General features: G+C 47.8%; 1 protein-coding gene across 1 annotated transcript in view; it reads right to left on the bottom strand.

Annotated features, from left to right (window-relative positions):
- LOC138853133 (carboxypeptidase E-like) overlaps window positions 1-27,917 on the bottom strand; it is a 164,446-nt gene that overhangs the window by 56,836 nt on the left and 79,693 nt on the right. Inside the window, exon 6 of the mRNA XM_070088070.1 lies at window positions 10,225-10,388. Within this exon, the coding sequence (XP_069944171.1) occupies window positions 10,225-10,388 (164 nt within the window). The remainder of the gene's footprint in view (window positions 1-10,224; window positions 10,389-27,917) is intronic.

The following is a 27,917-nucleotide window of genomic DNA, read 5'->3' on the forward strand; positions in this document are numbered from 1 at the left end:
GGCAATGGCCTACCTGAAGGTGTTGTCGTCTGGTAATGACCTACCTGAAGGTGTTGTCGTCAGGGAATGACCTACCTGAAGGTGTTGTCGTCTGGTAATGGCCTACCTGAAGGTGTTGTCGTCTGGTAATGACCTACCTGAAGGTGTTGTCGTCTGGGAATGACCTACCTGAGGGTGCTGTCGTCTGGTAATGACCTACCTGAAGGTGTTGTCGTCTGGGAATGACCTACCTGAAGGTGTTGTCGTCTGGCAATGGCCTACCTGAAGGTGTTGTCGTCTGGTAATGACCTACCTGAAGGTGTTGTCGTCAGGGAATGACCTACCTGAAGGTGTTGTCGTCTGGGAATGAACTACCTGAAGGTGTTGTCGTCTGGTAATGGCCTACCTGAAGGTGTTGTCGTCTGGTAATGACCTACCTGAAGGTGTTGTCGTCTGGTAATGACCTACCTGAAGGTGTTGTCGTCTGGTAATGACCTACCTGAAGGTGCTGTCGTCTGGTAATGAACTACCTGAAGGTGTTGCCGTCTGGTAATGACCTACCTGAAGGTGCTGTCGTCTGGCAATGACCTACCTGAAGGTGTTGTCATCTGGTAATGACCTACCTGAAGGTGTTGTCGTCTGGTAATGACCTACCTGAAGGTGCTGTCGTCTGGTAATGACCTACCTGAAGGTGCTGTCGTCTGGTAATGACCTACCTGAAGGTGTTGTCGTCTGGTAATGACCTACCTGAAGGTGCTGTCGTCTGGTAATGACCTACCTGAAGGTGTTGTCGTCTGGTAATGACCTACCTGAAGGTGCTGTCGTCTGGTAATGACCTACCTGAAGGTGTTGTCGTCTGGTAATGACCTACCTGAAGGTGTTGTCGTCTGGTAATGACCTACCTGAAGGTGTTGTCGTCTGGTAATGACCTACCTGAAGGTGCTGTCGTCTGGTAATGACCTACCTGAAGGTGTTGGTCTGGTAATGACCTACCTGAAGGTGTTGTCGTCTGGTAATGACCTACCTGAAGGTGTTGTCCTCTATTAATGACCTACCTGAAGGTGCTGTCGTCTGGTAATGAACTACCTGAAGGTGCTGTCGTCTGGTAATGAACTACCTGAAGGTGCTGTCGACTGGTAATGAACTACCTGAAGGTGCTGTCGTCTGGTAATGAACTACCTGAAGGTGCTCTCGTCTGGTAATGAACTACCTGAAGGTGCTGTCGACTGGTAATGAACTACCTGAAGGTGCTGTCGTCTGGTAATGAACTACCTGAAGGTGCTGTCGTCTGGTAATGAACTACCTGAAGGTGCTGTCGACTGGTAATGAACTACCTGAAGATGCTGTCGTCTGGTAATGAACTACCTGAAGGTGCTCTCGTCTGGTAATGACCTACCTGAAGGTGCTGTCGTCTGGTAATGAACTACCTGAAGGTGCTGTCGTCTGGTAATGAACTACCTGAAGGTGCTGTCGTCTGGTAATGAACTACCTGAAGGTGCTGTCGACTGGTAATGAACTACCTGAAGGTGCTGTCGTCTGGTAATGAACTACCTGAAGGTGCTCTCGTCTGGTAATGACCTACCTGAAGGTGCTGTCGTCTGGTAATGAACTACCTGAAGGTGCTGTCGTCTGGTAATGAACTACCTGAAGGTGCTGTCATCTGGTAATGAACTACCTGAAGATGTTGTCGTCTGGTAATGACCTACCTGAAGGTGTTGTCGTCTGGGAATGACCTACCTGAAGGTGTTGTCGTCTGGGAATGAACTACCTGAAGGTGTTGTCGTCCGGTAATGACCTACCTGAAGGTGCTGTCATCTGGTAATGAACTACCTGAAGGTGCTGTCGTCTGGTAATGGCCTACCTGAAGGTGTTGTCGTCTGGTAATGACCTACCTGAAGGTGTTGTCTTCTGGTAATGACCTACCTGAAGGTGTTGTCGTCTGGTAATGGCCTACCTGAAGGTCTTGTCGTCTGGTAATGACCTACCTGAAGGTGTTGTCGTCTGGTAATGGCCTACCTGAAGGTGTTGTCGTCTGGTAATGACCTACCTGAAGGTGTTGTCGTCTGGTAATGGCCTACCTGAAGGTGTTGTCGTCTGGTAATGACCTACCTGAAGGTGCTGTCGTCTGGTAATGAACTACCTGAAGGTGCTGTCATCTGGTGATGACCTACCTGAAGGTGTTGTCGTCTGGTAATGACCTACCTGAAGGTGCTGTCGTCTGGTAATGACCTACCTGAAGGTGTTGTCGTCTGGTAATGACCTACCTGAAGGTGTTGTCGTCTGGTAATGACCTACCTGAAGGTGCTGTCGTCTGGTAATGACCTACCTGAAGGTGTTGTCGTCTGGTAATGGCCTACCTGAAGGTGTTGTCGTCTGGTAATGACCTACCTGAAGGTGTTGTCGTCAGGGAATGACCTACCTGAAGGTGTTGTCGTCTGGTAATGACCTACCTGAAGGTGTTGTCGTCTGGTAATGACCTACCTGAAGGTGTTGTCGTCTGGTAATGACCTACCTGAAGGTGTTGTCGTCTGGTAATGACCTACCTGAAGGTGCTGTCGTCTGGTAATGAACTACCTGAAGGTGTTGCCGTCTGGTAATGACCTACCTGAAGGTGCTGTCGTCTGGTAATGAACTACCTGAAGGTGTTGTCATCTGGTAATGACCTACCTGAAGGTGTTGTCGTCTGGTAATGACCTACCTGCAGGTGCTGTCGTCTGGTAATCACCTACCTGAAGGTGCTGTCGTCTGGTAATCACCTACCTGAAGGTGCTGTCGTCTGGTAATCACCTACCTGAAGGTGCTGTCGTCTGGTAATCACCTACCTGAAGGTGCTGTCGTCTGGTAATGACCTACCTGAAGGTGTTGTCGTCTGGTAATGACCTACCTGAAGGTGCTGTCGTCTGGTAATGACCTACCTGAAGGTGTTGTCGTCTGGTAATGACCTACCTGAAGTTGTTGTCGTCTGGTAATGACCTACCTGAAGGTGTTGTCGTCTGGTAATGACCTACCTGAAGGTGCTGTCGTCTGGTAATGAACTACCTGAAGGTGCTGTCATCTGGTGATGACCTACCTGAAGGTGTTGTCGTCTGGTAATGACCTACCTGAAGGTGCTGTCGTCTGGTAATGACCTACCTGAAGGTGTTGTCGTCTGGTAATGACCTACCTGAAGGTGTTGTCGTCTGGTAATGACCTACCTGAAGGTGCTGTCGTCTGGTATTGACCTACCTGAAGGTGTTGGTCTGGTAATGACCTACCTGAAGGTGTTGTCGTCTGGTAATGACCTACCGGAAGGTGTTGGTCTGGTAATGACCTACCTGAAGGTGCTGTCGTCTGGTAATGACCTACCTGAAGGTGCTGTCGTCTGGTAATGACCTACCTGAAGGTGTTGGTCTGGTAATGACCTACCTGAAGGTGTTGTCGTCTGGTAATGACCTACCTGAAGGTGTTGTCCTCTATTAATGACCTACCTGAAGGTGCTGTCGTCTGGTAATGAACTACCTGAAGGTGCTGTCGTCTGGTAATGAACTACCTGAAGGTGCTGTCGACTGGTAATGAACTACCTGAAGGTGCTGTCGTCTGGTAATGAACTACCTGAAGGTGCTGTCGACTGGTAATGAACTACCTGAAGGTGCTGTCGTCTGGTAATGAACTACCTGAAGGTGCTGTCGTCTGGTAATGAACTACCTGAAGGTGCTGTCGACTGGTAATGAACTACCTGAAGATGCTGTCGTCTGGTAATGAACTACCTGAAGGTGCTCTCGTCTGGTAATGACCTACCTGAAGGTGCTGTCGTCTGGTAATGAACTACCTGAAGGTGCTGTCGTCTGGTAATGAACTACCTGAAGGTGCTGTCGTCTGGTAATGAACTACCTGAAGGTGCTGTAGTCTGGTAATGACCTACCTAAAGGTGCTGTAGTCTGGTAATGACCTACCTGAAGGTGTTGTAGTCTGGTAATGACCTACCTGAAGGTGCTGTCGTCTGGTAATGACCTACCTGAAGGTGTTGGTCTGGTAATGACCTACCTGAAGGTGTTGTCGTCTGGTAATGACCTACCTGAAGGTGTTGTCGTCTGGTAATGACCTACCTGAAGGTGCTGTCGTCTGGTAATGACCTACTTGAAGGTGTTGGTCTGGTAATGACCTACCTAAAGATGTCGTCTGGTAATGACCTACCTGAAGGTGCTGTCGTCTGGTAATGAACTACCTGAAGGTGTTGTCGTCTGGTAATGAACTACCTGAAGGTGCTGTCGTCTGGTAATGACCTACCTGAAGGTGCTGTCGTCTGGTAATGACCTACCTGAAGGTGCTGTCGTCTGGTAATGAACTACCTGAAGGTGCTGTCGTCTGGTAATGACCTACCTGAAGGTGCTGTCGTCTGGTAATGAACTACCTGAAGGTGCTGTCGTCTGGTAATGACCTACCTGAAGGTGCTGTCGTCTGGTAATGAACTACCTGAAGGTGCTGTCGTCTGGTAATGACCTACGTGAAGGTGTTGTCGTCTGGTAATGACCTACCTGAAGATGTTGTCGTCTGGTAATGACCTACCTGAAGGTGCTGTCGTCTGGTAATGAACTACCTGAAGGTGCTGTCATCTGGTAATGAACTACCTGAAGGTGCTGTCGTCTGGTAATGACCTACCTGAAGATGCTGTCGTCTGGTAATGACCTACCTGAAGGTGCTGTCGTCTGGTAATGAACTACCTGACGGTGCTGTCGTCTGGTAATGACCTACCTGAAGGTGTTGTCGTCTGGTAATGACCTACCTGAAGGTGTTGTCGTCTGGTAATGACCTACCTGAAGGTGTTGTCGTCTGGTAATGACCTACCTGAAGGTGTTGTCGTCTAGTAATGACCTACCTGCAGGTGTTGTCGTCTGGTAATGACCTACCTGAAGATGTTGTCGTCTGGTAATGACCTACCTGAAGGTGCTGTCGTCTGGTAATGAACTACCTGAAGGTGTTGTCGTCTGGTAATGAACTACCTGAAGGTGCTGTCGTCTGGTAATGAACTACCTGAAGGTGCTGTCGTCTGGTAATGACCTACCTGAAGGTGTTGGTCTGGTAATGACCTACCTGAAGGTGTTGTCGTCTGGTAATGAACTACCTGAAGGTGCTGTCGTCTGGTAATGAACTACCTGAAGGTGCTGTCGTCTGGTAATGAACTCCCTGAAGGTGTTGTCGTCTTGTAATGAACTACCTGAAGGTGCTGTCGTCTGGTAATGAACTACCTGAAGGTGCTGTCGTCTGGTAATGAACTACCTGAAGGTGCTGTCGTCTGGTAATGAACTACCTGAAGGTGTTGTCGTCTTGTATTGAACTACCTGAAGGTGCTGTCGTCTGGTAATGACCTACCTGAAGGTGCTGTCGTTTGGTAATGACGTACCTGAAGGTGCTGTCGTCTGGTAATGAACTACCTGAAGGTGCTGTCGTCTGGTAATGAACTACCTGAAGGTGCTGTCGTGTGGTAATGAACTACCTGAAGGTGCTGTCGTCTGGTAATGACCTACCTGAAGGTGCTGTCGTCTGGTAATGAACTACCTGAAGGTGCTGTCGTCTGGTAATGAACTACCTGAAGGTGCTGTCATCTGGTAATGAACTACCTGAAGGTGCTGTCGTCTGGTAATGACCTACCTGAAGATGCTGTCGTCTGGTAATGACCTACCTGAAGGTGCTGTCGTCTGGTAATGAACTACCTGACGGTGCTGTCGTCTGGTAATGACCTACCTGAAGGTGTTGTCGTCTGGTAATGACCTACCTCAAGGTGTTGTCGTCTGGTAATGACCTACCTGAAGGTGTTGTCGTCTGGTAATGACCTACCTGAAGGTGCTGTCGTCTAGTAATGACCTACCTGAAGGTGTTGTCGTCTAGTAATGACCTACCTGAAGGTGTTGTCGTCTGGTAATGACCTACCTGAAGGTGCTGTCATCTGGTAATGAACTACCTGAAGGTGCTGTCGTCTGGTAATGAACTACCTGAAGGTGCTGTCGTCTGGTAATGACCTACCTGAAGATGTTGTCGTCTGGTAATGACCTACCTGCAGGTGTTGTCGTCTGGTAATGACCTACCTGAAGGTGCTGTCGTCTGGTAATGAACTACCTGAAGGTGCTGTCATTTGGTAATGAACTACCTGAAGGTGCTGTCGTCTGGTAATGACCTACCTGAAGATGCTGTCGTCTGGTAATGACCTACCTGAAGGTGCTGTCGTCTGGTAATGAACTACCTGACGGTGCTGTCGTCTGGTAATGACCTACCTGAAGGTGTTGTCGTCTGGTAATGACCTACCTGAAGGTGTTGTCGTCTGGTAATGACCTACCTGAAGGTGTTGTCGTCTAGTAATGACCTACCTGAAGGTGTTGTCGTCTAGTAATGACCTACCTGCATGTGTTGTCGTCTGGTAATGACCTACCTGAAGATGTTGTCGTCTGGTAATGACCTACCTGAAGGTGCTGTCGTCTGGTAATGAACTACCTGAAGGTGTTGTCGTCTGGTAATGAACTACCTGAAGGTGCTGTCGTCTGGTAATGAACTACCTGAAGGTGCTGTCGTCTGGTAATGACCTACCTGAAGGTGTTGGTCTGGTAATGACCTACCTGAAGGTGTTGTCGTCTGGTAATGAACTACCTGAAGGTGCTGTCGTCTGGTAATGAACTACCTGAAGGTGCTGTCGTCTGGTAATGAACTCCCTGAAGGTGTTGTCGTCTTGTAATGAACTACCTGAAGGTGCTGTCGTCTGGTAATGAACTACCTGAAGGTGCTGTCGTCTGGTAATGAACTACCTGAAGGTGCTGTCGTCTGGTAATGAACTACCTGAAGGTGTTGTCGTCTTGTATTGAACTACCTGAAGGTGCTGTCGTCTGGTAATGACCTACCTGAAGGTGCTGTCGTTTGGTAATGACGTACCTGAAGGTGCTGTCGTCTGGTAATGAACTACCTGAAGGTGCTGTCGTCTGGTAATGAACTACCTGAAGGTGCTGTCGTGTGGTAATGAACTACCTGAAGGTGCTGTCGTCTGGTAATGACCTACCTGAAGGTGCTGTCGTCTGGTAATGAACTACCTGAAGGTGCTGTCGTCTGGTAATGACCTACCTGAAGGTGCTGTCATCTGGTAATGAACTACCTGAAGGTGCTGTCGTCTGGTAATGACCTACCTGAAGGTGCTGTCGTCTGGTAATGACCTACCTGAAGGTGCTGTCGTCTGGTAATGAACTACCTGACGGTGCTGTCGTCTGGTAATGACCTACCTGAAGGTGTTGTCGTCTGGTAATGACCTACCTGAAGGTGTTGTCGTCTGGTAATGACCTACCTGAAGGTGTTGTCGTCTGGTAATGACCTACCTGAAGGTGTTGTCGTCTAGTAATGACCTACCTGAAGGTGTTGTCGTCTAGTAATGACCTACCTGAAGGTGTTGTCGTCTGGTAATGACCTACCTGAAGGTGCTGTCATCTGGTAATGAACTACCTGAAGGTGCTGTCGTCTGGTAATGAACTACCTGAAGGTGCTGTCGTCTGGTAATGACCTACCTGAAGATGTTGTCGTCTGGTAATGACCTACCTGCAGGTGTTGTCGTCTGGTAATGACCTACCTGAAGGTGCTGTCGTCTGGTAATGAACTAACTGAAGGTGCTGTCGTCTGGTAATGAACTAACTGAAGGTGCTGTCGTCTGGTAATGAACTACCTGAAGGTGCTCTCGTCTGGTAATGAACTACCTGAAGGTGCTGTCGTCTGGTAATGACCTACCTGAAGGTGCTGTCGTCTGGTAATGACCTACCTGAAGGTGTTGTCGTCGAGTAATGACCTATCTGAAGGTGCTGTCGTCTGGTAATGAACTACCTGAAGGCGCTGTCGTCTGGTAATGACCTACCTGAAGGTGCTGTCGTCTGGTAATGACCTACGTGAAGGTGTTGTCGTCGGGATATGACCTACATGAAGGTGTTGTCGTCGAGTAATGACCTATCTGAAGGTGCTGTCGTCTGGTAATGACCTACCTGAAGGTGCTGTCGTCTGGTAATGACCTACGTTAAGGTGTTGTCTTCGGGTAATGACCTACCTGAAGGTGTTGTCGTCGAGTAATGACCTATCTGAAGGTGCTGTCGTCTGGTAATGACCTACCTGAAGGTGCTGTCGTCTGGTAATGAACTACCTGAAGGTGCTGTCATCTGGTAATGACCTACCTGAAGGTGTTGTCCTCTGGTAATGACCTACCTGAAGGTGCTGTCGTCTGGTAATGAACTACCTAAAGGTATTGTCGTCTGGTAATGAACTACCTGAAGGTGCTGTCGTCTGGTAATGAACTACCTGACGGTGCTGTCGTCTGGTAATGACCTACCTGAAGGTGCTGTCGTCTGGTAATGAACTACCTGAAGGTGCTGTCGTCTGGTAATGAACTACCTGACGGTGCTGTCGTCTGGTAATGACCTATCTGAAGGTGCTGTCGTCTGGTAATGAACTACCTGACGGTGCTGTCGTCTGGTAATGACCTACCTGAAGGTGCTGTCGTCTGGTAATGAACTACCTGAAGGTGCTGTCGTCTGGTAATGAACTACCTGACGGTGCTGTCGTCTGGTAATGACCTACCTGAAGGTGCTGTCGTCTGGTAATGAACTACCTGACGGTGCTGTCGTCTGGTAATGAACTACCTGAAGGTGCTGTCGTCTGGTAATGACCTACCTGACGGTGCTGTCGTCTGGTAATGAACTACCTGAAGGTGCTGTCTTCTGGTAATGAACTACCTGAAGGTGCTGTCGTCTGGTAATGAACTACCTGAAGGTGCTGTCGTCTGGTAATGACCTACCTGAAGGTGTTGTCGTCGAGTAATGACTTATCTGAAGATGCTGTCGTCTGGTAATGAACTACCTGAAGGTGCTGTCTTCTGGTAATGAACTACCTGAAGGTGCTGTCGTCTGGTAATGACCTACCTGAAGGTGCTGTCGTCTGGTAATGAACTACCTGAAGGTGCTGTCGTCTGGTAATGACCTACCTGAAGGTGCTGTCGTCTGGTAATGAACTACCTGAAGGTGCTGTCGTCTGGTAATGAACTACCTGACGGTGCTGTCGTCTGGTAATGACCTACCTGAAGGTGCTGTCGTCTGGTAATGAACTACCTGACGGTGCTGTCGTCTGGTAATGAACTACCTGAAGGTGCTGTCGTCTGGTAATGACCTACCTGACGGTGCTGTCGTCTGGTAATGAACTACCTGAAGGTGCTGTCGTCTGGTAATGACCTACCTGAAGGTGTTGTCGTCGAGTAATGACTTATCTGAAGATGCTGTCGTCTGGTAATGAACTACCTGAAGGTGCTGTCTTCTGGTAATGAACTACCTGACGGTGCTGTCGTCTGGTAATGAACTACCTGAAGGTGCTGTCGTCTGGTAATGACCTACCTGACGGTGCTGTCGTCTGGTAATGACCTACCTGAAGGTGCTGTCGTCTGGTAATGACCTACCTGAAGGTGTTGTCGTCGAGTAATGACTTATCTGAAGATGCTGTCGTCTGGTAATGAACTACCTGAAGGTGCTGTCTTCTGGTAATGAACTACCTGAAGGTGCTGTCGTCTGGTAATGAACTACCTGAAGGTGCTGTCGTCTGGTAATGACCTACCTGAAGGTGTTGTCGTCTGGTAATGACCTACGTGAAGGTGTTGTCGTCGGGTAATGACCTACATGAAGGTGTTGTCGTCGGGTAATGACCTACCTGAAGTTGCTGTCGTCTGGTAATGACCTACCTGAAGGTGCTGTCGTCTGGTAATGACCTACATGAAGGTGTTGTCGTCGGGTAATGACCTACCTGAAGATGCTGTCGTCTGGTAATGACCTACCTGAAGGTGCTGTCGTCTGGTAATGAACTACCTGAAGGTGCTGTCGTCTGGTAATGACCTACCTGAAGGTGCTGTCGTCTGGTAATGACCTACCTGAAGGTGCTGTCGTCTGGTAATGACCTACCTGAAGGTGCTGTCGTCTGGTAATGACCTACCTGAAGGTGCTGTCGTCTGGTAATGACCTACCTGAAGGTGCTGTCGTCTGGTAATGAACTACCTGAAGGTGCTGTCGTCTGGTAATGACCTACCTGAAGGTGTTGTCGTCTGGTAATGAACTACCTGAAGGTGTTGTCGTCGGGTAATGACCTACCTGAAGTTGCTGTCGTCTGGTAATGACCTACCTGAAGGTGCTGTCGTCGGGTAATGACCTACCTGAAGGTGCTGTCGTCTGGTAATGACCTACCTGAAGGTGCTGTCGTCGGGTAATGACCTACCTGAAGGTGCTGTCGTCAGGGCTGTAGGCGTACTCCTGTGCTGCCCCGGAGCGTGAGGCGTCGTAGGGGTAGTTAGCTACCAGGTCTCCGCCGTGAAGGTTGGCAGAGAGCACGAAGGGTGTCCCCATGATCCACTTCATCACTGCCCATGTCTCTGGCTGCGGCTGTCACAGGAGGAAGCGTTGTTTATCACAACAACTAGTGAGAAGCTTCCAAAAATAACAAATATCAGGATTAAGGTGAAACATTACTTCCCGTTTGGTCTACTCTTATTATGTCTGCTAATGAAATATCAGTTCCTATTTCGTCTGCTTGATTAGTCAAGTTCGATCATTTAAACTTATAGACTACGAGAAACTCAATGCAGTAGACCTATTGGTGCATGCTAGGCAGGTCCAATTCACACGTTCTTGCTTCACTGAAGATACCTAATGATTGTTTCAGGTGACTTAGGTACAATCACCTCAGGCGCTCGATGTCAATTTACGAAAATCGCACCAACTGCAGTGGGTCTCACCCCACCCAAGACTGTGTGGGTTACCTAAAGAGAGGGAGGTGAGGTTATGGAACCTCGGCGTCCGAACTGCGGCAAGAAGCATCATGCCGCGGTTCGGAGGCCCCGCCGGGTCAGTGCAGCATGGAAAACTTCGGTTGTCCAGCCTCTAATATCAAGTAGAGCCGTCACCACTGAGCAGCAGCCTCGTCCAGAGGAGGCTACAATATCAAAAAACCCAGGGCCACTTTCCCGGCCATACCGACGGAGGAAACTTAACAATGTCACCCATGCACAGCCGGCTCCCGATACTTAGCTCAAACTCCCACCCCACAACAGAAACCAGCAAGCCCCATGCTGCAGCAACAGAATACCGCCAATGCATTTTCTCTAGTACCACAACAGCCACCAATGAAGAGCGCTGTAGCTCAAGAGAACAGAGCAAGCCGTATTACCCATGAGCCATCAAATGTCGACAATCACGTGCTTCACTGAGGTGACTTGATGCACTCAGTAGAAAACGAGAAGATAGTTACAATTATTATGAAGATCTTGAATATATGCATGATGGACATAACAGAGTCCATGCGTTTGTTAACAAATGTAGCAGACCGCCCAACACGGGGGCAGAGGCAACCATTAGGAAGCTTATGGCCTCAAATGCGGTACATATTGTTTTGCAGTAGAACGCACAAGGACCCCAGCAAGACCCTAATCACGGGTACAGGTACAGGTACAGGTACAGGTACAGGTACAGGTACAGGTACAACCGCAGTAGTTATCAACCTCAGATTCTCAAACACATCTCCTTTGAGATCCTAAGACAGGTCATCCTAAGATTAAGACCCATGACAGGGTGCAGTTCCTGACCAATCAATCAAGCTACCTGGGAGTTTGTTCCACACCTCTTGGTGTATATACACACAGATACATACCTCTTGGTGTATATACACACAGATACACACCTCTTGGTGTATATACACACAGATACATACCTCTTGGTGTATATACACACAGATACACACCTCTTGGTGTATATACACACAGATACACACCCTTCAAGGACCCCAATGGAAATAAGTCACTCTGACTTTTTTGGGTTATCCTAGGTTCTCTACACATATGCTGCTATGTATGATAATTCTATGTAACTGTATTTGTGTATACCTGAATAAACTTACTTAGTTACTTACTTACTTACTTCAGTGTATATACACTGACACATACACACCTCTCAGTGTATATACACTGACTGATAGATACACACCTCTCAGTGTATATACACTGATAGATACACACATCTCAGTGTGTATACACCGATAGATGCACACATATCAGCGTATATACACTGACAGATACACACCTCTCAGTGTATATACACTGACAGATATAAACCTCTCAGTGTATATACACTGACAGATACACACCTCTCGGTGCATATACACTGACAGATATAAACCTCTCAGTGTATATACACTGACAGATACACACCTCTCGGTGCATATACACTGACAGATATAAACCTCTCAGTGTATATACACTGATAGATACACACCTCTCAGTGTATATACACTGATAGATACACACCTCTCAGTGTATATACACTGATAGATACACACCTCTCAGTGTATATACACTGATAGATATAAACCTCTCAGTGTATATACACTGATAGATACACACCTCTCAGTGTATATACACTGACTGATAGATACACACCTCTCGGTGCATATACACTGATAGATACAAACCTCTCAGTGTATACACACTGATAGATACACACCTCTCGGTGTATATACACTGATAGATACACACCTCTCGGTGCATATACACTGATAGATATAAACCTCTCAGTGTATATACACTGATAGATACACACCTCTCGGTGTATATACACTGATAGATACAAACCTCTCAGTGTATATACACTGATAGATACACACCTCTCGGTGTATATACACTGATAGATACACACCTCTCGGTGCATATACACTGATAGATACAAACCTCTCAGTGTATACACACTGATAGATACACACCTCTCGGTGTATATACACTGATAGATACACACCTCTCAGTGTATATACACTGATAGATACACACCTCTCGGTGCATATACACTGATAGATATAAACCTCTCAGTGTATATACACTGATAGATACACACCTCTCGGTGTATATACACTGATAGATACAAACCTCTCAGTGTATATACACTGATAGATACAAACCTCTCAGTGTATACACACTGATAGATACACACCTCTCGGTGTATATACACTGATAGATACACACCTCTCGGTGTATATACACTGATAGATACACACCTCTCTCTCTGATAGATATAAACCTCTCAGTGTATATACACTGATAGATACACACCTCTCAGTGTATATACACTGATAGATACACACCTCTCAGTGTATATACACTGATAGATACACACCTCTCGGTGTATATACACTGATAGATACACACCTCTCGGTGCATATACGCTGATAGATATAAACCTCTCAGTGTATATACACTGATAGATACACACCTCTCAGTGTATATACACTGATAGATACACACCTCTCAGTGTATATACACTGATAGATACACACCTCTCGGTGTATATACACTGATAGATACACACCTCTCAGTGTATATTCACTGACTGATAGATACACACCTCTCGGTGCATATACACTGATAGATACACACCTCTTAGTGTATATACACTGATAGATACACACCTGTCAGTGTATATACACTGATAGATACACACCTCTTAGTGTATATACACTGATAGATACACACCTCTCAGTGTATATACACTGATAGATACACACCTCTCAGTGTATATACACTGATAGATACACACCTCTCAGTGTATATACACTGATAGATACACACCTCTCAGTGTATATACACTGATAGATACACACCTCTTAGTGTATATACACTGATAGATACACACCTCTCAGTGTATATACACTGATAGATACACACCTCTTAGTGTATATACACTGATAGATACACACCTCTCAGTGTATATACACTGATAGATACACACCTCTCAGTGTATATACACTGATAGATACACACCTCTCAGTGTATATACACTGATAGATACACACCTCTCAGTGTATATACACTGATAGATACACACCTCTCAGTGTATATACACTGATAGATACACACCTGTCAGTGTATATACACTGATAGATACACACCTCTCAGTGTATATACACTGATAGATACACACCTCTCAGTGTATATACACTGATAGATACACACCTCTCAGTGTATATACACTGATAGATACACACCTCTTAGTGTATATACACTGATAGATACACACCTCTCAGTGTATATACACTGATAGATACACACCTCTCAGTGTATATACACTGATAGATACACACCTCTCAGTGTATATACACTGATAGATACACACCTCTCAGTGTATATACACTGATAGATACACACCTGTCAGTGTATATACACTGATAGATACACACCTCTCAGTGTATATACACTGATAGATACACACCTCTCAGTGTATATACACTGATAGATACACACCTCTCAGTGTATATACACTGATAGATACACACCTCTCAGTGTATATACACTGATAGATACACACCTCTCAGTGTATATACACTGATAGATACACACCTCTCAGTGTATATACACTGATAGATACACACCTCTCAGTGTATATACACTGATAGATACACACCTCTCAGTGTATATACACTGATAGATACACACCTCTCAGTGTATATACACTGATAGATACACACCTCTCAGTGTATATACACTGATAGATACACACCTCTCAGTGTATATACACTGATAGATACACACCTCTCAGTGTATATACACTGATAGATACACACCTCTCAATATATATACACTGGTAGATACACACATCTCAGTATATATACACTGGTAGATACACACCTCTCAGTATATATACACATCTCAGTATATATACACTGATAGATACACACATCTCACTGTATGTACACTGAAAGATACACACCTCTCAGTATATATACATTGGTAGATACACACCTCTCAGTATATATACATTGGTAGATACACACCTCTCAGTATATATACACTGGTAGATACACACCTCTCAGTATATATACATTGGTAGATACACACCTCTCAGTATATATACACTGATAGATACACACCTCTCAGTGTATATACACTGATAGCTTTGCTACTGTTTCATATATGTCATCTATTTTTAACTGGTATACTGCAATGTGTAAATTAATTTTTAGAAATTATTGACTGACAATAGACATTGTATGAATATGTGACATTTTTAGATTATACAAAGTAATGGGAACCCAGGTGTGAAGGAGACAGCATAATGGGAACCCAGGTGTGAAGGAGACAGCATAATGGGAACCCAGGTGTGAAGGAGACAGCATAATGGGAACCCAGGTGTGAAGGAAACAGCATAATGGGAACCCAGGTGTGAAGGAGACAGCATAATGAGAACCCAGGTGTGAAGGAGACAGCATAATGTGAACCCAGGTGTGAAGGAGACAGCATAAACCCAGATGTGAAGGAGACAGCATAATGGGAACCAAGGTGTGAAGGAGACTGCATAATGTGAACCAAGGTGTGAAGGAGACAGCATAATGGGAACCCAGGTGTGAAGGAGACAGCATAATGGGAACCCAGGTGTGAAGGAGACAGCATAATGGGAACCCAGATGTGAAGGAGACAGCATAATGGGAACCCAGGTGTGAAGGAGACAGCATAATGGGAACCCAGGTGTGAAGGAGACAGCATAATGGGAACCCAGGTGTGAAGGAGACAGCATAATGGGAACCCAGGTGTGAAGGAGACAGCATAATGGGAACCAGGTGTGAAGGAGACAGCATAATGGGAACCCAGGTGTGAAGGAGACAGCATAATGGGAACCCAGGTGTGAAGGAGACAGCATAATGGGAACCCAGGTGTGAAGGAGACAGCATAATGTGAACCCAGGTGTGAAGGAGACAGCATAATGGGAACCCAGGTGTGAAGGAGACAGCATAATGGGAACCCAGGTGTGAAGGAGACTGCATAATGTGAACCCAGGTGTGAAGGAGACAGCATAATGGGAACCCAGGTGTGAAGGAGACAGCATAATGGGAACCCAGGTGTGAAGGAGACTGCATAATGTGAACCCAGGTGTGAAGGAGGCATAATGTGAACCCAGGTGTGAAGGAGACAGCATAATGTGAAACCAGGTGTGAAGGAGACAGCATAATGTGAAACCAGGTGTGAAGGAGACAGCATAATGGGAACCCAGGTGTGAAGGAGACAGCATAATGGGAACCCAGGTGTGAAGGAGACAGCATAATGGGAACCCAGGTGTGAAGGAGACAGCATAATGGGAACCAGGTGTGAAGGAGACAGCATAATGGGAACCCAGGTGTGAAGGAGACAGCATAATGGGAACCCAGGTGTGAAGGAGACAGCATAATGGGAACCCAGGTGTGAAGGAGACAGCATAATGTGAACCCAGGTGTGAAGGAGACAGCATAATGGGAACCCAGGTGTGAAGGAGACAGCATAATGTGAACCAGGTGTGAAGGAGACAGCATAATGGGAACCCAGGTGTGAAGGAGACAGCATAATGGGAACCCAGGTGTGGAGACAGCATAATGGGAACCAGGTGTGAAGGAGACAGCATAATGGGAACCCAGGTGTGAAGGAGACAGCATAATGGGAACCCAGGTGTGAAGGAGACAGCATAATGTGAAACCAGGTGTGAAGGAGACAGCATAATGGGAACCCAGGTGTGAAGGAGACAGCATAATGGGAACCCAGGTGTGAAGGAGACAGCATACTGTGAACCCAGGTGTGAAGGAGACAGCATAATGGGAAACCAGGTGTGAAGGAGACAGCATAATGGGAACCCAGGTGTGAAGGAGTGCATAATGTGAAACCAGGTGTGAAGGAGACAGCATAATGTGAACCCAGGTGTGAAGGAGACAGCATAATGTGAACCCAGGTGTGAAGGAGACAGCATAATGGGAACCCAGGTGTGAAGGAGACAGCATAATGGGAACCCAGGTGTGAAGGAGACAGCATAATGGGAACCCAGGTGTGAAGGAGACAGCATAATGTGAACCCAGGTGTGAAGGAGACAGCATAATGGGAACCCAGGTGTGAAGGAGACAGCATAATGGGAACCCAGGTGTGAAGGAGACAGCATAATGTGAACCCAGGTGTGAAGGAGACAGCATAATGGGAACCCAGGTGTGAAGGAGACAGCATAATGGGAACCCAGGTGTGAAGGAGACAGCATAATGGGAACCCAGGTGTGAAGGAGACAGCATAATGTGAACCCAGGTGTGAGGGAGACAGCATAATGGAAACCCAGGTGTGAAGGAGACAGCATAATGGCAACCCAGGTGTGAAGGAGACAGCATAATGAACCCAGGTGTGAAGGAGACAGCATAATGGGAACCCAGGTGTGAAGGAAACAGCATAAGGAACCCAGGTGTGAAGGAGCATAATGGGAACCCAGGTGTGAATGAGACAGCATAATGTGAACCCAGGTGTGAAGGAGACAGCATAATGTGAAACCAGGTGTGAAGGAGACAGCATAATGTGAACCCAGGTGTGAAGGAGACAGCATAATGGGAACCCAGGTGTGAAGGAGACAGCATAATGTGAACCCAGGTGTGAAGGAGACAGCATAATGGGAACCCAGGTGTGAAGGAGACAGCATAATGTGAACCCAGGTGTGAAGGAGACAGCATAATGGGAACCCAGGTGTGAAGGAGACAGCATAATGGGAACCCAGGTGTGAAGGAGACAGCATAATGGGAACCCAGGTGTGAAGGAGACAGCATAATGGGAACCCAGGTGTGAAGGAGACAGCATAATGTGAAACCAGGTGTGAAGGAGACAGCATAATGGAACCCAGGTGTGAAGGAGACAGGGAACCCAGGTGTGAAGGAGACAGCATAATGGGAACCCAGGTGTGAAGGAGACTGCATAATGGAACCCAGGTGTGAAGGAGACAGCATATGTGAACCCAGGTGTGAAGGAGACAGCATAATGGGAACCCAGGTGTGAAGGAGATGCATAATGTGAACCCAGGTGTGAAGGAGACAGCATAATGTGAACCCAGGTGTGAAGGAGACAGCATAATGGAAACCCAGGTGTGAAGGAGACAGCATAATGTGAACCCAGGTGTGAAGGAGACAGCATAATGTGAACCCAGGTGTGAAGGAGACAGCATAATGTGAACCCAGGTGTGAAGGAGACAGCATAATGTGAACCCAGGTGTGAAGGAGACACATAATGGGCAGGTGTGAAGGAGACAGCATGGGAACCCAGGTGTGAAGGAGACAGCATAATGTGAACCCAGGTGTGAAGGAGACAGCATAATGGGAACCCAGGTGTGAAGGAGACAGCATAATGGGAACCCAGGTGTGAAGGAGACAGCATAATGGGAACCCAGGTGTGAAGGAGACAGCATAATGTGAAACCAGGTGTGAAGGAGACAGCATAATGGGAACCCAGGTGTGAAGGAGACAGCATAATGGGAACCCAGGTGTGAAGGAGACAGCATAATGGGAACCCAGGTGTGAAGGAGACAGCATAATGGGAACCCAGGTGTGAAGGAGACAGCATAATGGGAACCCAGGTGTGAAGGAGACAGCATAATGGGAACCCAGGTGTGAAGGAGACAGCATAATGGGAACCCAGGTGTGAAGGAGACAGCATAATGGGAACCCAGGTGTGAAGGAGACAGCATAATGGGAACCCAGGTGTGAAGGAGACAGCATAATGGGAACCCAGGTGTGAAGGAGACAGCATAATGGGAACCCAGGTGTGAAGGAGACAGCATAATGTGAACCCAGGTGTGAAGGAGACAGCATAATGTGAACCCAGGTGTGAAGGAGACAGCATAATGGGAACCCAGGTGTGAAGGAGACAGCATAATGGGAACCCAGGTGTGAAGGAGACAGCATAATGTGAACCCAGGTGTGAAGGAGACAGCATAATGTGAACCCAGGTGTGAAGGAGACAGCATAATGGGAACCCAGGTGTGAAGGAGACAGCATAATGTGAACCCAGGTGTGAAGGAGACAGCATAATGTGAACCCAGGTGTGAAGGAGACAGCATAATGGGAACCCAGGTGTGAAGGAGACAGCATAATGGGAACCCACTTGTGAAGGAGACTGCATAATGTGAACCCAGGTGTGAAAGAGACAGCATAATGTGAAACCAGGTGTGAAGGAGACAGCATAATGTGAAACCAGGTGTGAAGGAGACAGCATAATGTGAACCCAGGTGTGAAGGAGACATCATAATGGGAACCCAGGTGTGAACGAGACAGCATAATGGGAACCCAGGTGTGAAGGAGACAGCATAATGTGAACCCAGGTGTGAAGGAGACAGCATAATGGGAACCCAGGTGTGAAGGAGACAGCATAATGTGAACCCAGGTGTGAAGGAGACAGCATAATGTGAACCCAGGTGTGAAGGAGACAGCATAATGTGAACCCAGGTGTGAAGGAGACAGCATAATGGGAACCCAGGTGTGAAGGAGACAGCATAATGTGAACCCAGGTGTGAAGGAGACAGCATAATGGGAACCCAGGTGTGAAGGAGACAGCATAATGTGAACCCAGGTGTGAAGGAGACAGCATAATGTGAACCCAGGTGTGAAGGAGACAGCATAATGTGAACCCAGGTGTGAAGGAGACAGCATAATGGGAACCCAGGTGTGAAGGAGACAGCATAATGTGAACCCAGGTGTGAAGGAGACAGCATAATGGGAACCCAGGTGTGAAGGAGACAGCATAATGGGAACCCAGGTGTGAAGGAGACAGCATAATGGGAACCCAGGTGTGAAGGAGACAGCATAATGGGAACCCAGGTGTGAAGGAGACAGCATAATGGGAACCCAGGTGTGAAGGAGACAGCATAATGGGAACCCAGGTGTGAAGGAGACAGCATAATGGGAACCCAGGTGTGAAGGAGACAGCATAATGGGAACCCAGGTGTGAAGGAGACAGCATAATGGGAACCCAGGTGTGAAGGAGACAGCATAATGGGAACCCAGGTGTGAAGGAGACAGCATAATGGGAACCCAGGTGTGAAGGAGACAGCATAATGTGAACCCAGGTGTGAAGGAGACAGCATAATGGGAACCCAGGTGTGAAGGAGACAGCATAATGGGAACCCAGGTGTGAAGGAGACAGCATAATGGGAACCCAGGTGTGAAGGAGACAGCATAATGGGAACCCAGGTGTGAAGGAGACAGCATAATGGGAACCCAGGTGTGAAGGAGACAGCATAATGGGAACCCAGGTGTGAAGGAGACAGCATAATGTGAACCCAGGTGTGAAGGAGACAGCATAATGTGAACCCAGGTGTGAAGGAGACAGCATAATGGGAACCCAGGTGTGAAGGAGACAGCATAATGGGAACCCAGGTGTGAAGGAGACAGCATAATGTGAACCCAGGTGTGAAGGAGACAGCATAATGGGAACCCAGGTGTGAAGGAGACAGCATAATGTGAACCCAGGTGTGAAGGAGACAGCATAATGGGAACCCAGGTGTGAAGGAGACAGCATAATGTGAAACCAGGTGTGAAGGAGACAGCATAATGTGAACCCAGGTGTGAAGGAGACAGCATAATGGGAACCCAGGTGTGAAGGAGACAGCATAATGTGAACCCAGGTGTGAAGGAGACAGCATAATGTGAACCCAGGTGTGAAGGAGACAGCATAATGGGAACCCAGGTGTGAAGGAGACAGCATAATGTGAACCCAGGTGTGAAGGAGACAGCATAATGTGAACCCAGGTGTGAAGGAGACAGCATAATGTGAAACCCAGGTGTGAAGGAGACAGCATAATGTGAACCCAGGTGTGAAGGAGACAGCATAATGTGAAACCCAGGTGTGAAGGAGACAGCATAATGTGAACCCAGGTGTGAAGGAGACAGCATAATGTGAACCCAGGTGTGAAGGAGACAGCATAATGGGAACCCAGGTGTGAAGGAGACAGCATAATGTGAACCCAGGTGTGAAGGAGACAGCATAATGTGAACCCAGGTGTGAAGGAGACAGCATAATGTGAACCCAGGTGTGAAGGAGACAGCATAATGGGAACCCAGGTGTGAAGGAGACAGCATAATGTGAACCCAGGTGTGAAGGAGACAGCATAATGTGAACCCAGGTGTGAAGGAGACAGCATAATGTGAACCCAGGTGTGAAGGAGACAGCATAATGGGAACCCAGGTGTGAAGGAGACAGCATAATGTGAACCAGGTGTGAAGGAGACAGCATAATGTGAAACAGGTGTGAAGGAGACAGCATAATGGGAACCCAAGTGTGAAGGAGACAGCATAATGGGAACCCAGGTGTGAAGGAGACAGCATAATGGGAACCCAGGTGTGAAGGAGACAGCATAATGGGAACCCAGGTGTGAAGGAGACAGCATAATGGGAACCCAGGTTTGAAGGAGACAGCATAATGTGAAACCAGGTGTGAAGGAGACAGCATAATGGAAACCCAGGTGTGAAGGAGACAGCATAATGTGAAACCAGGTGTGAAGGAGACAGCATAATGGGAACCCAGGTGTGAAGGAGACAGCATAATGGAACCCAGGTGTGAAGGAGACAGCATAATGTGAACCCAGGTGTGAAGGAGACAGCATAATGGGAACCCAGGTGTGAAGGAGACAGCATAATGGGAACCCAGGTGTGAAGGAGACAGCATAATGTGAACCCAGGTGTGAAGGAGACAGCATAATGGGAACCCAGGTGTGAAGGAGACAGCATAATGGAAACCCAGGTGTGAAGGAGACAGCATAATGTGAACCCAGGTGTGAAGGAGACAGCATAATGGAACCCAGGTAGCATAATGGGAACCCAGGTGTGAAGGAGACAGCATAATGGGAACCCAGGTGTGAAGGAGACAGCATAATGTGAACCCAGGTGTGAAAGACAGCATAAGAACCCAGGTGTGAAGGAGACAGCATAATGGGAACCCAGGTGTGAAGGAGACAGCATAATGGGAACCCAGGTGTGAAGGAGACAGCATAATGGGAACCCAGGTGTGAAGGAGACAGCATAATGGGAACCCAGGTGTGAAGGAGACAGCATAATGTGAACCCAGGTGTGAAGGAGACAGCATAATGGGAACCCAGGTGTGATGGAGACAGCATAATGTGAAACCAGGTGTGAAGGAGACAGCATAATGGGAACCCAGGTGTGAAGGAGACAGCATAATGGGAACCCAGGTGTGAAGGAGACAGCATAATGGGAACCCAGGTGTGAAGGAGACAGCATAATGGGAACCCAGGTGTGAAGGAGACAGCATAATGGGAACCCAGGTGTGAAGGAGACAGCATAATGGAACCCAGGTGTGAAGGAGACAGCATAATGTGAAACCAGGTGTGAAGGAGACAGCATAATGTGAACCCAGGTGTGAAGGAGACAGCATAATGTGAACCCAGGTGTGAAGGAGACAGCATAATGGGAACCCAGGTGTGAAGGAGACAGCATAATGGGAACCCAGGTGTGAAGGAGACAGCATAATGTGAACCCAGGTGTGAAGGAGACAGCATAATGTGAACCCAGGTGTGAAGGAGACAGCATAATGGGAACCCAGGTGTGAATGAGACAGCATAATGAGAACCCAGGTGTGAAGGAGACAGCATAATGTGAACCCAGGTGTGAAGGAGACAGCATAATGTGAAACCAGGTGTGAAGGAGACAGCATAATGTGAAACCAGGTGTGAAGGAGACAGCATAATGTGAAACCAGGTGTGAAGGAGACAGCATAATGTGAAACCAGGTGTGAAGGAGACAGCATAATGTGAACCCAGGTGTGAAGGAGACAGCATAATGTGAACCCAGGTGTGAAGGAGACAGCATAATGGGAACCCAGGTGTGAAGGAGACAGCATAATGTGAACCCAGGTGTGAAGGAGACAGCATAATGTGAACCCAGGTGTGAAGGAGACAGCATAATGTGAACCCAGGTGTGAAGGAGACAGCATAATGGGAACCCAGGTGTGAAGGAGACAGCATAATGGGAACCCAGGTGTGAAGGAGACAGCATAATGTGAACCCAGGTGTGAAGGAGACAGCATAATGTGAACCCAGGTGTGAAGGAGACAGCATAATGGGAACCCAGGTGTGAAGGAGACAGCATAATGGAAACCCAGGTGTGAAGGAGACAGCATAATGTGAACCCAGGTGTGAAGGAGACAGCATAATGGGAACCCAGGTGTGAACGAGACAGCATAATGTGAAACTAGGTGTGAAGGAGACAGCATAATGTGAAACCAGGTGTGAAGGAGACAGCATAATGGGAACCCAGGTGTGAAGGAGACAGCATAATGTGAAACCAGGTGTGAAGGAGACAGCATAATGGGAACCCAGGTGTGAAGGAGACAGCATAATGGGAACCCAGGTGTGAAGGAGACAGCATAATGGGAACCCAGGTGTGAAGGAGACAGCATAATGTGAACCCAGGTGTGAAGGAGACAGCATAATGTGAAACCAGGTGTGAAGGAGACAGCATAATGGGAACCCAGGTGTGAAGGAGACAGCATAATGGGAACCCAGGTGTGAAGGAGACAGCATAATGGGAACCCAGGTGTGAAGGAGACAGCATAATGGGAACCAGGTGTGAAGGAGACAGCATAATGGGAACCCAGGTGTGAAGGAGACAGCATAATGGGAACCCAGGTGTGAAGGAGACAGCATAATGGGAACCCAGGTGTGAAGGAGACAGCATAATGGGAACCCAGGTGTGAAGGAGACAGCATAATGGGAACCAGGTGTGAAAGAGACAGCATAATGGGAACCCAGGTGTGAAGGAGACAGCATAATGGGAACCAGGTGTGAAGGAGACAGCATAATGTGAAACCAGGTGTGAAGGAGACAGCATAATGGGAACCAGGTGTGAAGGAGACAGCGTTATGGGAACCCAGGTGTGAACGAGACAGCATAATGGGAACCAGGTGTGAAGGAGACAGCATAATGGGAACCCAGGTGTGAAGGAGACAGCATAATGGGAATCCAGGTGTGAAGGAGACAGCATAATGGGAACCAGTTGTGAAGGAGACATCATATTGGGAACCAGGTGTGAAGAAGACAGCATAATGGGAACCCAGGTGTGAAGGAGACAGCATAATGGGAACCCAGGTGTGAAGGAGACAGCATAATGGGAACCCAGGTGTGAAGGAGACAGCATAATGAGAACCAGGTGTGAAGGAGACAGCATAATGGGAACCCAGGTGTGAAGGAGACAGCATAATGGGAACCCAGGTGTGAAGGAGACAGCATAATGGGAACCCAGATGTGAAGGAGACAGCATAATGGGAACCCAGGTGTGAGCGAGACAGCATAATTAGAAACCTGGTGTGAAGGAGACAGCATAATGGGAACCCAGGTGTGAAGGAGACAGCATAATGGGAACCCAGGTGTGAAGGAGACAGCATAATGGGAACCCAGGTGTGAAGGAGACAGCATAATGGGAACCCAGGTGTGAAGGAGACAGCATAATGTGAACCCAGGTGTGAGGGAGACAGCATAATGGAAACCCAGGTGTGAAGGAGACAGCATAATGGAAACCCAGGTGTGAAGGAGACAGCATAATGGGAACCCAGGTGTGAAGGAGACAGCATAATGGGAACCCAGGTGTGAAGGAGACAGCATAATGGGAACCCAGGTGTGAAGGAGACAGCATAATGGGAACCCAGGTGTGAAGGAGACAGCATAATGGGAACCCAGGTGTGAAGGAGACAGCATAATGGGAACCCAGGTGTGAAGGAGACAGCATAATGGGAACCCAGGTGTGAAGGAGACAGCATAATGTGAACCCAGGTGTGAAGGAGACAGCATAATGTGAACCCAGGTGTGAAGGAGACAGCATAATGGGAACCCAGGTGTGAAGGAGACAGCATAATGGGAACCCAGGTGTGAAGGAGACAGCATAATGTGAACCCAGGTGTGAAGGAGACAGCATAATGTGAACCCAGGTGTGAAGGAGACAGCATAATGGGAACCCAGGTGTGAAGGAGACAGCATAATGGGAACCCAGGTGTGAAGGAGACAGCATAATGGGAACCCAGGTGTGAAGGAGACAGCATAATGTGAACCCAGGTGTGAAGGAGACAGCATAATGGGAACCCAGGTGTGAAGGAGACAGCATAATGTGAACCCAGGTGTGAAGGAGACAGCATAATGTGAACCCAGGTGTGAAGGAGACAGCATAATGTGAATCCAGGTGTGAAGGAGACAGCATAATGGGAACCCAGGTGTGAAGGAGACAGCATAATGGGAACCAGGTGTGAAGGAGATAGCATAATGTGAACCCAGGTGTGAAGGAGACAGCATAATGTGAACCCAGGTGTGAAGGAGACAGCATAATGGGAACCCAGGTGTGAAGGAGACAGCATAATGTGAACCCAGGTGTGAAGGAGACAGCATAATGGGAACCCAGGTGTGAAGGAGACAGCATAATGGGAACCCAGGTGTGAAGGAGACAGCATAATGGGAACCCAGGTGTGAAGGAGACAGCATAATGTGAACCCAGGTGTGAAGGAGACAGCATAATGTGAACCCAGGTGTGAAGGAGACAGCATAATGTGAAACCAGGTGTGAAGGAGACAGCATAATGGGAACCCAGGTGTGAAGGAGACAGCATAATGGGAACCCAGGTGTGAAGGAGACAGCATAATGTGAAACCAGGTGTGAAGGAGACAGCATAATGTGAAACCAGGTGTGAAGGAGACAGCATAATGTGAAACCAGGTGTGAAGGAGACAGCATAATGTGAACCCAGGTGTGAAGGAGACAGCATAATGTGAAACCAGGTGTGAAGGAGACAGCATAATGGGAACCCAGGTGTGAAGGAAACACCATAATGGGAACCCAGGTGTGAAGGAGACAGCATAATGAGAACCCAGGTGTGAAGGAGACAGCATAATGTGAACCCAGGTGTGAAGGAGACAGCATAAACCCAGATGTGAAGGAGACAGCATAATGGGAACCCAGGTGTGAAGGAGACTGCATAATGTGAACCCAGGTGTGAAGGAGACAGCATAATGGGAACCCAGGTGTGAAGGAGACAGCATAATGGGAACCCAGGTGTGAAGAAGACAGCATAATGGGAACCAGGTGTGAAGGAGACAGCATAATGAGAACCCAGGTGTGAAGGAGACAGCATAATGGGAACCCAGGTGTGAAGGAGACAGCATAATGGGAACCCAGATGTGAAGGAGACAGCATAATGGGAAGCCAGGTGTGAAGGAGACATCATAATGGGAACCAGGTGTGAAGGAGACAGCATAATGGGAACCCAGATGTGAAGGAGACAGCATAATGGGAACCCAGGTGTGAAGGAGACAGCATAATGTGAAACCAGGTGTGAAGGAGACAGCATAATGGGAACCCAGGTGTGAAGGAGACAGCATAATGGGAACCCAGGTGTGAAGGAGACAGCATAATGTGAACCCAGGTGTGAAGGAGACAGCATAATGGGAACCCAGGTGTGAAGGAGACAGCATAATGGGAACCCACGTGTGAAGGAGACTGCATAATGTGAACCCAGGTGTGAAAGAGACAGCATAATGTGAAACCAGGTGTGAAGGAGACAGCATAATGTGAAACCAGGTGTGAAGGAGACAGCATAATGTGAACCCAGGTGTGAAGGAGACATCATAATGGGAACCCAGGTGTGAAGGAGACAGCATAATGGGAACCCAGGTGTGAAGGAGACAGCATAATGGGAACCCAGGTGTGAAGGAGACTGCATAATGTGAACCCAGGTGTGAAGGAGACATCATAATGGGAACCCAGGTGTGAAGGAGACAGCATAATGTGAAACCAGGTGTGAAGGAGACAGCATAATGTGAACCCAGGTGTGAAGGAGACAGCATAATGGGAACCCAGGTGTGAAGGAGACAGCATAATGTGAACCCAGGTGTGAAGGAGACAGCATAATGTGAAACCAGGTGTGAAGGAGACAGCATAATGGGAACCCAGGTGTGAAGGAGACAGAGACCAGGTGTGAAGGAGACAGCATAATGGAGAAGCCCAGGTGTGAAGGAGACAGCATAATGTGAAACCAGGTGTGAAGGAGACAGCATAATGTGAAACCAGGTGTGAAGGAGACAGCATAATGTGAACCCAGGTGTGAAGGAGACAGCATAATGTGATCCCAGGTGTGAAGGAGACAGCATAATGGGAACCCAGGTGTGAAGGAGACTGCATAATGTGAACCCAGGTGTGAAGGAGACAGCATAATGTGAACCCAGGTGTGAAGGAGACAGCATAATGGGAACCCAGGTGTGAATGAGACATCATAATGGGAACCCAGGTGTGAAGGAGACAGCCCAGGTGTGAAGGAGACAGCATAATGTGAACCCAGGTGTGAAGGAGACAGCATAATGGGAACCCAGGTTTGAAGGAGACAGCATAATGTGAAACCAGGTGTGAAGGAGACAGCATAATGGAAACCCAGGTGTGAAGGAGACAGCATAATGTGAAACCAGGTGTGAAGGAGACAGCATAATGGGAACCCAGGTGTGAAGGAGACAGCATAATGTGAACCCAGGTGTGAAGGAGACAGCATAATGGGAACCCAGGTGTGAAGGAGACAGCATAATGGGAACCCAGGTGTGAAGGAGACAGCATAATGGGAACCCAGGTGTGAAGGAGACAGCATAATGTGAAACCAGGTGTGAGGGAGACAGCATAATGGAAACCCAGGTGTGAAGGAGACAGCATAATGAGAACCCAGGTGTGAAGGAGACAGCATAATGGGAACCCAGGTGTGAAGGAGACAGCATAATGGGATCCCAGGTGTGAAGAAGACAGCATAATGGGAACCAGGTGTGAAGGAGACAGCATAATGAGAACCCAGGTGTGAAGGAGACAGCATAATGGGAACCCAGGTGTGAAGGAGACAGCATAATGGGAACCCAGATGTGAAGGAGACAGCATAATGGGAAGCCAGGTGTGAAGGAGACATCATAATGGGAACCAGGTGTGAAGGAGACAGCATAATGGGAACCCAGATGTGAAGGAGACAGCATAATGGGAACCCAGGTGTGAAGGAGACAGCATAATGTGAAACCAGGTGTGAAGGAGACAGCATAATGGGAACCCAGGTGTGAAGGAGACAGCATAATGGGAACCCAGGTGTGAAGGA

Source organism: Cherax quadricarinatus, chromosome 23, assembly GCF_038502225.1.
Source record: "Cherax quadricarinatus isolate ZL_2023a chromosome 23, ASM3850222v1, whole genome shotgun sequence".
NCBI classification, from domain to species: Eukaryota; Metazoa; Arthropoda; class Malacostraca; order Decapoda; family Parastacidae; genus Cherax; species Cherax quadricarinatus.